The sequence below is a fragment of the Molothrus aeneus genome, chromosome 28 (genome assembly GCF_037042795.1).
Source record: "Molothrus aeneus isolate 106 chromosome 28, BPBGC_Maene_1.0, whole genome shotgun sequence".
NCBI classification, from domain to species: Eukaryota; Metazoa; Chordata; class Aves; order Passeriformes; family Icteridae; genus Molothrus; species Molothrus aeneus.
Window position 1 is genome coordinate 3,579,332 of NC_089673.1, and position 13,027 is coordinate 3,592,358.

Sequence of the window (13,027 nt, forward strand, 5' to 3'; positions counted from 1 at the left end):
ACTCACCCCCGGTCCTGTCGGGCTCACGGGGGCTGCAGAAGGAGCGGGAGGCGCCGCACCTCGGTTAAACTCTGTCCTGGTACCGCACACGGGCACACACCAGGGCAGCGCCGCGGATAAGGCTCTCCATGAGCCCAGCCCCAGCCCCGCGGGGGAAGGAACTCGTTCCGGCACCGATCTGCCCCCGCACCGAGCTCTCCTCACACCGAGCTGCCCCCGCACCGAGCTGCCCTCACACCGAGCTGCCCTCGCACCGAGCTGTCCCCGCACCGAGCTGCCCCCGCACCGAGCTCTCCTCACACCGAGCTGTCCCCGCACCGAGCTGCCCCCGCACCGAGCTGCCCCCGCACCGAGCTGTCCCCGCACCGAGCTGTCCCCGCCCGACCCCTCCCCAGAGACACAGCAGAGCCGGCTGACATCAGGCTACCATTTATTGTAAAAGGCCGCGGTGCCCGCGGTGCCCTGAGCAAGCTGGGCCAGGGCCAGGGCATCGAGGAGGTATCTAAAAGTGCTATTTACACCGAGCTCCGGCTGGGCGTCCCCGCAGTCCGTCCTGCCAGGGATCCCCTCTGTGTGTCCCGCTGCCCCCATCCCGTTCAGTAAAAGCTCCTTGCAGCTCCCTGGCTGGTGCTCAGGTCCTTCCCTGAGTGTCCCTGGCACTCCCTGGGGCTGTCAGGGCTGGTGGCAGCGCCCCGCGGCACCGCTGTCGGCTGCGCGACCGTGCCCGCAGGGCAGCCCAACACATCGGGGCAGGCGGTGCCCGAGTGCTGCCCGCGCTTGCCCATGGTGAGGATGCCCGCAGCGTGGTTGCCGGAGCCGTGGAGCAGGCGGTAGAGCCGGCTCTGGAAAGCCAGGGGGACGCTCTTCCTCTTGCCCAGCGTGAGGATGCCGGCGGCGTGGTTGCCCATGCCGTGCAGGAGGTCGTAGACACGGCAGGAGCAGGTTTTCTGCCGGCAGCAGTGGGGCAGGTTCTGCCGGGCAGCGGCCAGGGAGCAGAGCAGGAGCAGCAGCAGGAGGCAGGCAGCTCGCTGGGGCTGCCAGAGAACGGGCAGCGTTAGGGCAGGGCAGTGGCAAGGCAGGGATGGGGACTGCCCAGCCGAGGACTGTCCCCTCTCTGTGGTGTTCAACTCCCCCCTGCCCTCCTGACTCAGCCCCGCACCCGAGGTGCACCTGGAGCCTCACCTTTCACTGCCCTGCACCTCACCTGTGTCCCAGCCAGATGTGGGTGTGCTCACTGCATCCCTGCCCTGCACCTCACCTGTGTCCCAGCCAGATGTGGGTGTGCTCACCGCATCCCTGCCCTGCACCTCACCTGTGTCCCAGCCAGATGTGGGTGTGCTCACTGCATCCCTGCCCTGCACCTCACCTGTGTCCTCACCTTTCACTGCCCTGCTCCAGCACACAAACTCCCTCCTCTCGCTGCCCAGTGCTACAGGACAAGCACTGAAAGCACCCATGCTGCAGGAATTGCATGCCCAGCTCCCCTCCCAAGTATTCCCCTCATCAGTCAGGGATTCCCAGGGATTTGCTGCACTCTTGGAGCTTCCCAAGAAACCAGCCAGGCCCTCCCACAACCCCAGCCCAACATTCTAACCTCCCACCCATCACTGATCTCTCATCCCGAGGGGCTGCAGCACCCCAGCCCCACCTTGGTGTTGGGCACCTCCATCCTTGCTGGGGTCTTCATGTGGCCGAGCAGCTCTGGGGCATGTCCCATCGGGCAGCCAGCAGCACAGCACCCTACACTGCCACTGCCACTTTATAGGGCCCGGCACAATGGGGCTGCCAAAAATACCTGGGCCAGCGGGAGCAGCGGTGTCTGGGAGACGTGGTAGCCCGGAGACCATCCAGGCCTTTCCCCTCATTTGCAGCTCCCCATTGTGAGGGTGCTCACTGCAAGGGGTGCTTGGCACTAATGAGGCCATAATTGCCCACGGGCCGCGCTGCTGGGCTGGCACAAAGGGGCTGAAGGTCAGAGCTGGCCGCTGCTCAGAGCCCCATTAGGCTAATTAACCCCCTGAACAAAGGGTTAGGCTAATTAACCCCCTGAACAAAGGGGTGCCAGCAGCTACACAGCTCCCTGACTGACGTGAGGAGCCATGGGGAGCTGTCACCCTGTGCTCGGCTGGTGCCAGGGAGGGATAGTGCCACCAGGGTCCTGTACCCAGTGCCAGGCAGGGATAGTGCCACCAGGGTCCTGTGCCAGTGCCAGGGAAGGATAGTGCCCCAGGGTCCTGTGCCAGGGAAGGATAGTGCCACCAGGGTCCTGTACCCAGTGCCACCAGGGTCCTGTACCAGGTGCCAGGCAGGGATAATGCCACCCTCCATCCCTTTTGTGCTGTGCTGCATCCCATCGTGGTGCTGTGCCTGGAACAGAGGGAGCCACAGGGCACCAGGGAGGCTCTTGCACTCTTTATGACACTCCACAGCCCCAGCCTGACCCCAGAGCACCTCCAGCCTTTGCTTGTGCTGAACTCCCCTGCCCTGGGGATGAACCCAAACATTTCCCTGATGCCAGAAGCCACATCTACTGTTCAGGGACATCCTGGGCCCTACATCCTCTGCACCAGAGAGCCTCCCAGTCCCTCTGCATACTGGGGACCCCAGGAATGCTGTGGAGGTGACAGGAGCAGCTAGGATCCTTCTGCCAGCCAAGTTTTCCCCAGGGCCAGTGGAGTGTTGGCCAAACCTGCAGCCCTGGGGAGGGTGGGCAGGAGCCCAGAGCTGGGGCTGCTTTTCCAAGTGGCACGGCAGGCTGTGGGTACATGCACACGGGTACTGGGGTACCAGCATCCCCACTGGCCCCTCAGCAGAGATCTGGCTCCAGAAGCAGATGGAGGGGACGGATGAGTCCTCTGGGAGCTTTGGCAGGGCAAGAGGGAGCAGAGACATCTCTCCCCAAGCTCTCCACTGAATTCTGGAGCAAGCCCCTCAGCAGGGCAGAGCACCCGGCCTCACAGACACTGCCCGGGCAGGCTGGGGCTCCCTGCCCCCGGCCCCTGCGGCCAGGGCTGCTCAGTCCGGGCCCCGAGCCCCAGACCGGGGTCAGCAGGACGCTGTGTCGCCACCTCCGTCTGTCTCAGGGATCGGCTCCAGCGGGGCTTGCAGCCGGGAGGGCTCGGGCGAGGCTGATCCGTTCCTGCCGATGCCGCAGGACTGTCCCGCGTTGTGGATCTGCCACAGGTTGTCCAGAGCCTCCGCCTTGGCGTGCTTGAGGAGATCAGCCTGGCCCTGGGGCAGGAGATAGCGGGGCTGTGTTGGGGTGGAGGCAGGAGGGTGATGAAGGGAAGGGAAGGGAAGGGAAGGGAAGGGAAGGGAAGGGAAGGGAAGGGAAGGGAAGGGAAGGGAAGGGAAGGGAAGGGAAGGGAAGGGAAGGGAAGGGAAGGGAAGGGAAGGGAAGGGAAGGGAAGGGAAGGGAAGGGAAGGGAAGGGAAGGGAAGGGAAGGGAAGGGAAGGGAAGGGAAGGGAAGGGAAGGGAAGGGAAGGGCTGTCCGCGCAGCCCTCGCCCCTCACCTTGAGGACAGTGATGTTCCAGGCGAAGCTCTCCAGCGCCTTCTGCAGCTTGCGGCCCCGCAGCCCTTCCTTGGTCTCGATGCGGTGCAGCTCCTTGTGGAAATCCATCCCTGATTGACGGCAGAGGTGCTCAGGGCGTGCAGGGACATTGGCACGGGGACAACCACCACCCACAGCCAACAGGACCAAGCCAGAGGGATGCCCTTTGCCCACCATGGCATTGCAGGCTGGGTGGGCTCCCCACTGCCCCAGCAGCCTCAAGAATCCTCCATGCCTCAAATGATGGGACCCCCCCCACATCCCAGCACCACGGTCAGCTGCACCCTGGGGCCCTTCTGGACCCAGACACCACGGGGTCTGGAAGGGCAGTGAAGACCCTGGGCAGAGGCACAACCCCTGCCCTCCATGGCTCATCTGGGGGGGATTCAGAGCCCCCCATGGCTGTGCCCCACCCCCTGGGTGGGTGCTATATTTACCCCTGGTGACGCAGCAGCGGCTCGGGGCCCACGCCAGGGCTCCCACGCAGCTCCCTCGCCCCGGTGCTGCCAATCAGCCCGCCCACAGCCCTGCAGCTCCCCGGGGCCCAGCTCCTGCCAGCCGGGTACCAGCACCACAGCAGCTCGTCCCCAGCACGGCCAGGGTGAAAGCAGGCACTACCAGGGCACTGGGCTGGGGGCTGCAGCTGCCAAATTGCTGCCTGCCACCACCCCGAGGGGCTGCACAGCCCAGAGTGCCTCTGCTCCTGCAATGCAGGAGGGCACAGCACCAATCTGTGTCCTGCAGCTTGTGCCCCACTGCTCCACTCCCCCAGGGCTGGCAGCAGTGGCAGAGCTGAGCCAAGAGTTTGGGGAGATTTCCGTCTGCAGCGTGGGCAGGGAACAAACACGGCTGCTGGCAGCAGGGCTGGCATGGCAGGGACAGCAGAGCAGGGCTCTCTTCTTCTTCCCAAGCCTCTCCAGCTCCTGACACTCTCCCAGCCCCACAGGGAGCCCACAGAAGCCCCTGGAGCTGGGGGCACTGTTCCTGTGGGGTCCCAGCCAACAGTGGGGCCAGAGGTCCCAGGCAGCTGCCAAAGTGGGGGCACCTGCAGGGAGGACCAGGGCAGGCAGCAGCAGCACCTGCCTGTGTGGGTTCTGCCATGTGTTTGGGAAGTCTTAACACTCAGTTGCCATTTCTGCTGTCAGCCCCAGCCTGTTATTTCTGGCACTAATTATGTTCTGGCGTTTGACAGCTAATGACTCTTCCCCGCTTCCTCATCAGCCTCCCCCACTCTGCTTGCTCCCTACCACACAGCTCTGCAGCCCACCCACCCACAGCCTGCCCCAGTGCAGGAAGCCCTGAGCCCCCCAGGATGTGCCAGAGCTGTGGTGGAGCTGGGGCTGCTCTCCAGGACCCACCTGCCTGCTGTGCCTGGATGAGCTTCCCGTACACGGCGTCGGCAGACTCGATCAGGGTCCTGCTGGTCTGGATCATCTAGGGAGAGGGACAACGTGAGCAGCTGGGCAGCCCTGGCCCTGTGTCCCCTGGCCAAGTGGAAGGGGACACAGGGCAAGCAGGGGCTGCCCCCTGAACCAGCACAGTGCCCGGGGTCTGGCCCTTCCCTCCTCACCCCACACGGGTATGGTGTGACCAGCACGTGGCCAATGGCCAGGTTTCCTTCAACACAAAAGAAGGAAGCAGCTCTGGCTGTGGCTATTAATGGGATTTCTCCCACCTGGTGGGATCAGGGCAAGGCACAGGCAGTGCAGGCACAGGGTAGGGGCTGCAGTGTCCCAGGGTCAGACCGATCAGGGCAAGCCTGTGCCGTGGCAAGATTCCTCCCCGGGCAGCCCCCATGCAGCCCCCTGCCCCAGGATGGGTACAGGGAGTTCAGGGTTCCCCATCCTTGGACCTTCTGACCCATCCCACAAAACCTGCCTGGGTTCATCCCATAAAACCTACTCAGGTTCATCCCATAAAACCTGCACCAGCCGTGGGTGCTGGTGCCAGCGCCAGTGATGCCAGGGAGCCTCCCCAAGGAGCCAGGTGCTGGCAGGGTGGCACTTACCGTCTCGTAGGCAGTGAGGACCTTGCGCAGCAGGTCGGGGATGGGCCCCTGGGCCTCCATGGGTGGGTACTGCTCTGCCAGGTTCAGGGTGACACTGGGCGCGCTGTCACTGTGCAGCAGCCACGTGGACACCGTCAGGATGCACTGCTTCATGTTGGCAGCGGGTGTCAGCCCACACAGCTCCTTGAAGGACACCAACGCATTCTGCAGAGACCAGTGTCCAGTGTCAGGAGTTCAGCTGGGAGGACCCCCCAGGAACACCCCCATTTCCCACAGCTCTCTGCTCCAGGTAAGGCTCCTCACTCACGTCCCCCAGGAAAAGGGGGACAGCCCCATCCTCCCCTGAAGAAACCAGGTCCCCTGTTGCCCCTGCAGGGTCCTACCTGCACATTCTCCCGCAGGTCCGTGGCCTCCCGCAGTGGCTGGGTGGCCGTCCTGAAGACTTCATCGATGGCTTTGATGCCAGTGGCCTTGGTGGAGGTGTACTCCCTCACCCGGCGGCCCCGGCGCCCTGCCAGCCCCCGGCGGTGCCCCTTGCCCCCGCCACGGCGGTCGGTGATGGCCACGTGCACAAAGAGGGTGGCGTGGGGCAGGGGCTCCCCGGCCAGCGACTGGAGGGGGACGTGGCGGTAGCCAGGCTGCAGGCACTCGAAGGGGATGGTGTACTGGGCAATGAACTCGTCCCCGATGTAGTCGTCGTCCAGCACGACGAAGCGCAGCACGGCCAGCTCCGGCAGGTTGATCTGGAACTCCAGGCTCTCATCGAAGATGGGGTTGTCCCCGCTCTGCAGGGCGGTCTTGGTGCGGTGCTCGGCGCAGTCAGCCGGGATGCCGTGGATTTCAGCACACACGTAGGGCTCCACCACCTCCCCCTTGGCCCCCGAGCCCTTGGGCTTGGGGAGATTCTGCCCGCTGATGACCTTGAGGTGTAGGAGCTGGGCAGGCACGCCGGGCAGGGAGTCCTTGGCGTTGGCACTGAAGTAGGAGACCTCCTCCCGCATGATGGCCGGGCGGAGGACGTAGCCACAGGCACCGTTCTGCCGGAACCAGCCCGCATTCAGGTCCATCATGAGCCCTGGGGTCTGGTAGTTCATGGCCACCATCTGGCAGCCGCACTTCCAGAAGTCCTGGGGGTTCATGTTGCTGGCGTCGATGCGCATGGGGCTGGGGTAGACGCGGGACAGGAAGCGCTTGTTGTAGCTGACCAGCTCGGCCGGACACTCGTTGGCGAAGCGTCCCGCCTCCACCTCGCTGAAGGAGCACATCTCCCAATAGCGCTGCCCACGCCTGGAGCTCTCAAAGTCCTGGAAGGGCACAGCCTGGCAGAGGCTCACCAGCTCCGAGAGCTCACGGCTGAGGCGCACCCGCCTCAGGCTGCCTCCCTCCGGTGCCTCCCGGTCCTCCTGGCCCAATCTCCGCGCCAGCTCCCAGCCTTCCTCCTCGTCCGACACCTCCCCCTCGCTGTCCTCGCAGGTGGGCGGCAGCTTCTTGCCCTTGATGAGGATGCGGCCCTTGAGCTCCTCCGGGGAGGGCAGGTACGAGGCCACGGGGTTGGGGGGCTCCAGGTACAGCTTCTCCCCGAGGGTCTTGCGCAGGCACTGGGCAGCGAGCCGCTGCTGGGGGGCCGAGCAGCGCACCACCAGGCACAGGATGAGGGGGTAGGCGGAGGCAGTGAAGGCGTGCTGGTCGATCAGCCCCACCACGGCACGGAAGGGCACGCAGGAGGCAGCCGAGGGGCTGGTGTAGACCACGGGCTCACCCTCGGGGCCATCCCACAGCACCAGCTCAATGCTGCGGCAGCCCAAGCCCAGGGCACTGATGTAGCCACTGATGTCTGAGCGGCCCCAGAAGTTGTCCTCCAGCAGGCAGGCGCTGTGGGCAGAGCTAATGTAGTAGTGGGAGAGGGGCTGAGCCATGTCCTGGCAGACCTTGCGGTGCTGGGGGTCGAAGATGGAGCAGTCGGCAGAGAGCAGGTAACGCGTGAAGCCATCGATGGCCAGGTAGCCCTTCTCCCGGCCCTCCTTGGAGGGCTCGTACTTGCTGACGATCTCCAAGCACTTCTCCTCTGTCACCCCTTCCATGCCCTGCTCCACCTCCAGGAACATCAGCAGGTCCTTCACACCCAGGTATTCCTTGTTGCTGGAGAACTGGACCAGCAGGAAAAAGATCTCAGGGCGGGTGCAGAGCTCGCAGTACGCCTCCACAAAGAGGTCACAGGCCACCTCCGTGCCAGGACGATCGCTGGCCTTCTGCAGCTCCTTGAACTTCAGCTCGATGGTGGACGTCTTCATGCCAGGGTTGAGTGCTTTGATCAGCTGCACAGCCCGGGACACGGGGATGCGGCCAGACTTCTCCAGGTCAGCCAGGTCGAAGACAGAGGAGATCCAGGACGTCCGGAGGCTGGGGTGGCCAGTCCCAGGTGCCTCAGGGCTGTGCTTCCCATAGGACACCAGATAGCGCAGCCCCATCACCCAGGCACTCACCACATCTGCCGAGCTGGCCACCAGGTCCAGGGACTCGTAGTTGTCCCCGTAGATGATGGAGAAGGCGCACTCGTCGGGGAACTGGTCAGAGAGCCCATTGCTGCGCAGGACTGGCGTCTTCTTGCCCACCCTCACCTCTTTGACCGATTTGATCTCAATCTTGGCCTTCTCTGAGTCCTTCTTGGAGGGCTCCCAGCGCACGGAGCGCATGTCGGCGTCCAGCACGAAGAAGCGGCTGTACATGCGGGAGTTGGAGCGCACCTTCTTCAGCTCGCAGCCCTCCAGCATCAGGGAGATGCAGGCAGCTGTGCTGTTGATCTTGCGGTCATTGGGCATGGAGCTGAAGGACACTGTCTTCTTCTTGTGTGGGGGCCGCTGCCGAGAGCCATCCTGCCAGGGTGGGAAAGGGGCAGAGCCATCAGTCAGGGACAGCCAGGCAGCAGCACACGCCCCAGCAGCTCCTGGCATCCTCCTGCCCCATGGTCCCCCCACCCCAGCACTGCCCCAGCACCACGCTGAGCCCAGTCCACTCCAGCCCGCCCCTCTTCTGGGGGCTGGGAGCCAGCTCCAGCCCTGGCTTCCCTCACAGCTCATTGCCTGGCTTATTTTAACTCTGCTTTCCTTCCTTCCTTCCTGCTCCTGGCCCTGAGCTGGATCCTTCCCCGCTGCTTGCTCACCCTCACAGGCACAGCCAACCAGCACAGCCCCTGTCTCCTTGGCCTGGGGAGCAGAGGAAAACAGACAACCCAGCGTGTGATGCACCAGCAGAGCTGCTCCTAGGGAGCCCAAGAGAAACCCCCCACTCTTCTGTGAGGAGCGGGGCAGGACAGCCCCTGCCAGTGCCACGTGCTGGGGACCACCATGGCCATGTCCCACAGAGCAGAGGGTCACCATGGCATGGGCTGTTTGCTGCCAGCACCTCGTGCCCACACTCTGCCCTGCCTCACCACAGGGAGGGGGGACCCAGCTGCCACGGGGCTGGCAGGGGATAAGGGGGAACAGCAGGGCCAGGAGTGTATTATGGGATGGATTTCATTAAGTAGCACAGTAGGAGGAGATTTAATCCACTTCTTCAAGATTATGGTGAGTCACCTCTAATCTGGTGGTGTCTCTGTCACAGGCAGGTCCTGCTCAGCCGCCCAGGTTGGAGGTGAGGGGCTGCTCCCCTCCAGTGCTCTGAGAGCTTCCACAGCTCCCACACAGGGCAAGCACATCCCATGCCTGGTCCTGTAGGCTTGGGATCTGCCCCACGGGGTCAGGCAGTCACAGCCCAGGGCATGTGGATAAGTCACACAAATGGATGTACAGTTTCCCCAGGGAATGGGGAATCCTCCAAGGACACCCGGGACACAAAGGCCCAGGGAAGGAGGAACCAGCACCAGCCCTCAGCCCCTTATTAGAGCCAGGCACATCCTCCTATCCTGGAGCTCGGATGTGGTGGCTGTTCGCATCCTCTCGCCGCCAGATTGCTCCAGGGAGCTGGCCGAGCTCCAGGACTCTGCCTCGGTGCCAGCCATCCCGGGTCGGCAGGCGCTCAGCGGCAGGTCCCGCCATCGGCCAGCCCTGCGGGGAAGGACTGGACGCCGGATGCTTCCTGCACGCTGCAATCTGAGCGCCCCGCCGAGAGGCAGCCGCAGCCCCTCCGATGGGCACCGAGGGCCGCCCCTCGCGGACCCCCGCCCCTCGCGGACCCCCGCCCCTCGCGGACCCGCTCCCCGCCCGGCGCACCCACCCCGCGCCGCTCCGCACCGGGCCCCACAGCTGAAAACAGGAAATCCATCCGGAAAGGAAACACGGGCGGGGGGCCTGCCTGCACCCAGCGGCACGGACCTGCTCCAGCTGTGCCCGCTGCAGGCAGCCACACACACCCCAGCCGTCCCCCGAGCGCCCTGGCTCGGGGTGAAAGCCCAAACGCCCCCCCTGCAGACCCCCGCCCTACCAGGCTCAGGTAGGGGATGTGGTGCCCGCTGCAGCACTTTGGGGTGCAGATGTGCGGCAAGACCCGAGAGCGCCCTGCAGGTTCTGCTTCTCCCCCTGCACGGGCAAGCAGCGAGCAGAGGATGCGAGGAGTTTCCCGTCTGCAGCTGCCCTACGCTCCTCAGTGCAGCCTGGGGGATGGCAGGGAACAGTCTCTGCTCCCTGGCAGCCCCTTCCAGGCTGTTCCAGGGGATCTTCAAGCCGGGGCACAGCCCACAAGTGCTGGCGAGGCGCAGCAGGAGCAGCGCAGGCAGGTGATGGGTAAGGTAGCAGTGGAGCAGGAAGGACACAGCACCCATGGCCATGACAGCATGGAACACCCCCAGACAGAGGGCAGAGCTCCAGCCAGAGCAGGGATCCTGCTCGCGGTGCCACCGAGCTGGCAGGGAGTAGGCAGGGCTCAAAGTACAGACGACGGCACCGATGCCAACCACGATGCCAGTGGTGAGCGTGGGCTCGCACGGAGGGCACGTTCCAGCCCAGCTGCCTGTCCTGCCCAGCTCTGCAGCATGTGTTAAGCACCTCTTCAGCCAATTATCTCCTGCATTAGTGCCCTGGTGAGTGCTGATGCCCTAATCTCAGCCTCCACGTGACAGCCACGCTTACTGGCCACACATCCCCATCTCAAAGCACGGGATGGAGAGGAGCCCATCAGTTGTCCCTCCCTCCCCTTTATCCCCCGGTCCGGCCTTGGTGTGATTCACCTGCAGCTGAATTCCCCAGGTCCCGGGTGTCCCCGCCACCCCTATCCCAGTGTGGGCAGCGTGGGCAGGGGTGCAGGCAGGCAGCAGCCCCGGAGCTGAGGCAGTGGGAGACCAGGCACAGCCAGGGCTTTTCCACCGTCGTTTGTTCCCTGCCAAGAAGAGAGCGACTGACACATCCACCCCCCGCGGCACCAGCTGCCACTCCCGGCGAGGGGCCATGGAGTCAGATCCCGGCAGAGGCACCACAGAGCTCCCGGGGCTGGCACACGATGGGAAGGGGGCTCAGGGGACAGAACAGCACAATGCTGGGGAAGGGACACATCCTGCAGATTCAATGCCCTCTCCAGCATCCTCCCTGCCCGCAGGACCACCAGCCCCCTCTGCTTTCAGGCTGAGAAGAAAGAAGGGAGCAGGTCCTCTAGCCAGGGCACAGGGACACTGCAGGGGCCAGCTCTGAGCCCCGCTGCCCCAGGCCCTCCTGTGAGTCGCACTTTCAGATTCACTCCTCCAGCCTTTTCTGGAAATCCCAAAAAACAACAGAGCCGGCAGCTCTTTCCACATGTGCCTCGCTGCCTCTCAGGCCCCGGATGGACTTGGAGGTGCACAAGGCATCAGCACAAGCTGGGGACACTGCTCGGGTCAGACCTCCCCCCGGGCCAGCCCTGACCCTGGGCCACCCGACCTTCACGTGAGGCCGCATCCCGCGGTGATGCAGGTGGTGACAGCGATGTGCCCGGCCCGGCAGCAAGCGAGAGGTTCAGCACCCCCAGCCCGCCGTGCCCACGGATGGTCCCTGGGCAGGGAAGGATGCTGCTCCGTCCCGGGAGGGGCAGGAGACGCTGGCAATGTCCCCGAGGAAGGCGGGCACAGACGGAGCATTGGCAGCAGCCTCTGGCTGCACGGGAGCACCGGCAGAGCTCCGTGCCCGCCCCGCGTGGGCACAGCCCGGCCACCCCCGCAACAGTTAGCAGCGAGAGCCCGGGCAGAACTCGGGGTCCTGACACTGCTGCCCAGAAAATTGGATCCCAGGGACGGAACAGTGGGGCTGGGGCACCACGGAAACAGCCCCCTCACGGGGTATTAATAGCACCGGAGCAATCCCAGCTTAAAATAGGCTGCCGGGAGCAGGGAGGCGAGTCCCGGGCGGACGTGACCTATTGTGTCAGCGAGTACCGCTGGCATCAGCACAATCAGGGGCGTTCATTTAGGAAAGCACACGTGTGATCCGCTGCCCACCCAGGTGGGAGACCCCCGAGACCCTCCCTGGAGCCCGGCGCCAGCACGGCCCGGCAGCACCAGCGCCGGGTGTTGGGAGCAGACTGCAAGCTGGTCAGGCCAGGCCCGAGGCTCAGCGTTTGTCAGGAGAGCCCGGGAGAGCAGAAGCTGCTCGAGGGGCTGGAGCGGGCATCTCCTCACGGGAACCCAGGGGTGTCCTGAGCGGGAGCGGGTGATGCTGCAGCGTGGCCGTGGCACTTGACAGCGCGACCCACGGACACTCCACAGAGCCGGGCCGGGCCAGACCGTGCCCTTGGGGACCCTGGGTCCGGGCAGGGCGCAGGGACGCTGTGTCAGTCCCGGTGTGACCAGCACCGCGGGCAGGTGGCGACCCTCGGTCGCCCGGGGATGCGGCTGCTCTGCAGCTCCTCGGAGCCGCTGCACGGGCACCGGGGGAGCGAGGAGCGGCGGGCAGAGCGGGTGCGGGGGGACGCGGGGCTCGGCGCGGGGCACGGCTCGGCACCCCCGCGCTGCGCAGGTGCCGGGCCCGGGGCGTGGGGGGGGCCGGCCCGGTGCGGTGCCGGTGCGGGGCTCTCACCTTCATGATGCTGGCCCGGGGCGCGGCGGGCGCGGGGCTCCGCTCCGCCGAGTCCTCGCGGCTGCTGCTGCCCGAGCCCGAGCCGGGGCTGCCGCCGCCGCCGCCGCCGCCGCCGCCGCCGCCGCGGGGCCCGTTGGGCAGCGGCGCGGCGGGGCGGGGCGAGCCCGGCGGCGGAGCGCCCCGGGGCCCCTCCGCCATCCCCCGCGGCCTCAGGGCAGCGGCCGCCGCGGGGCCCCGGGGCGCCCGGAGCCTGCGCCCGCCGCCGCCGCCGCTGCGGGCTCAGTGGCGGAGCGGGCGGGAGGCGGCGCGGCCGGGAGGAGGGGACGGGCCGGGCCGGGGGCGGGGACGCGGCGGGGATGGGGACGAGGACGGGGACGGTGCGGCCCCCTCGCCCCGGGATGCGGCGGCGGGGCGCGCTGACGGGCACCGAGCACCGGCATCTTCCACCGCCGGGGCATCCCCGGCCTCCGCCCAGCACCGCAGCGCCCGG

At 65.9% G+C, this 13,027-nt stretch overlaps 2 protein-coding genes across 2 annotated transcripts; both read right to left on the reverse strand.

The window, feature by feature from the left end:
• Nucleotides 1–413: 413 nt before the first annotated feature.
• HCRT (hypocretin neuropeptide precursor) lies at nt 414–2,897 on the reverse strand. Its single transcript, XM_066566904.1, has 2 exons — nt 1,649–2,897; nt 414–1,034 (listed from the first exon to the last, which is right to left on the reverse strand). Exons 1-2 carry the CDS (start codon nt 1,715–1,717, stop codon nt 597–599), a joined length of 507 nt encoding a protein of 168 aa, XP_066423001.1. The 5' UTR covers nt 1,718–2,897; the 3' UTR covers nt 414–596.
• LOC136567323 (inactive phospholipase C-like protein 2) lies at nt 2,400–12,735 on the reverse strand. The gene is made up of 6 exons (XM_066566902.1): nt 12,538–12,735; nt 5,944–8,433; nt 5,561–5,764; nt 4,911–4,986; nt 3,514–3,623; nt 2,400–3,231 (listed from the first exon to the last, which is right to left on the reverse strand). Exons 1-6 carry the CDS (start codon nt 12,733–12,735, stop codon nt 3,046–3,048), a joined length of 3,264 nt encoding a protein of 1,087 aa, XP_066422999.1. The 3' UTR covers nt 2,400–3,045.
• Nucleotides 12,736–13,027: the final 292 nt, after the last annotated feature.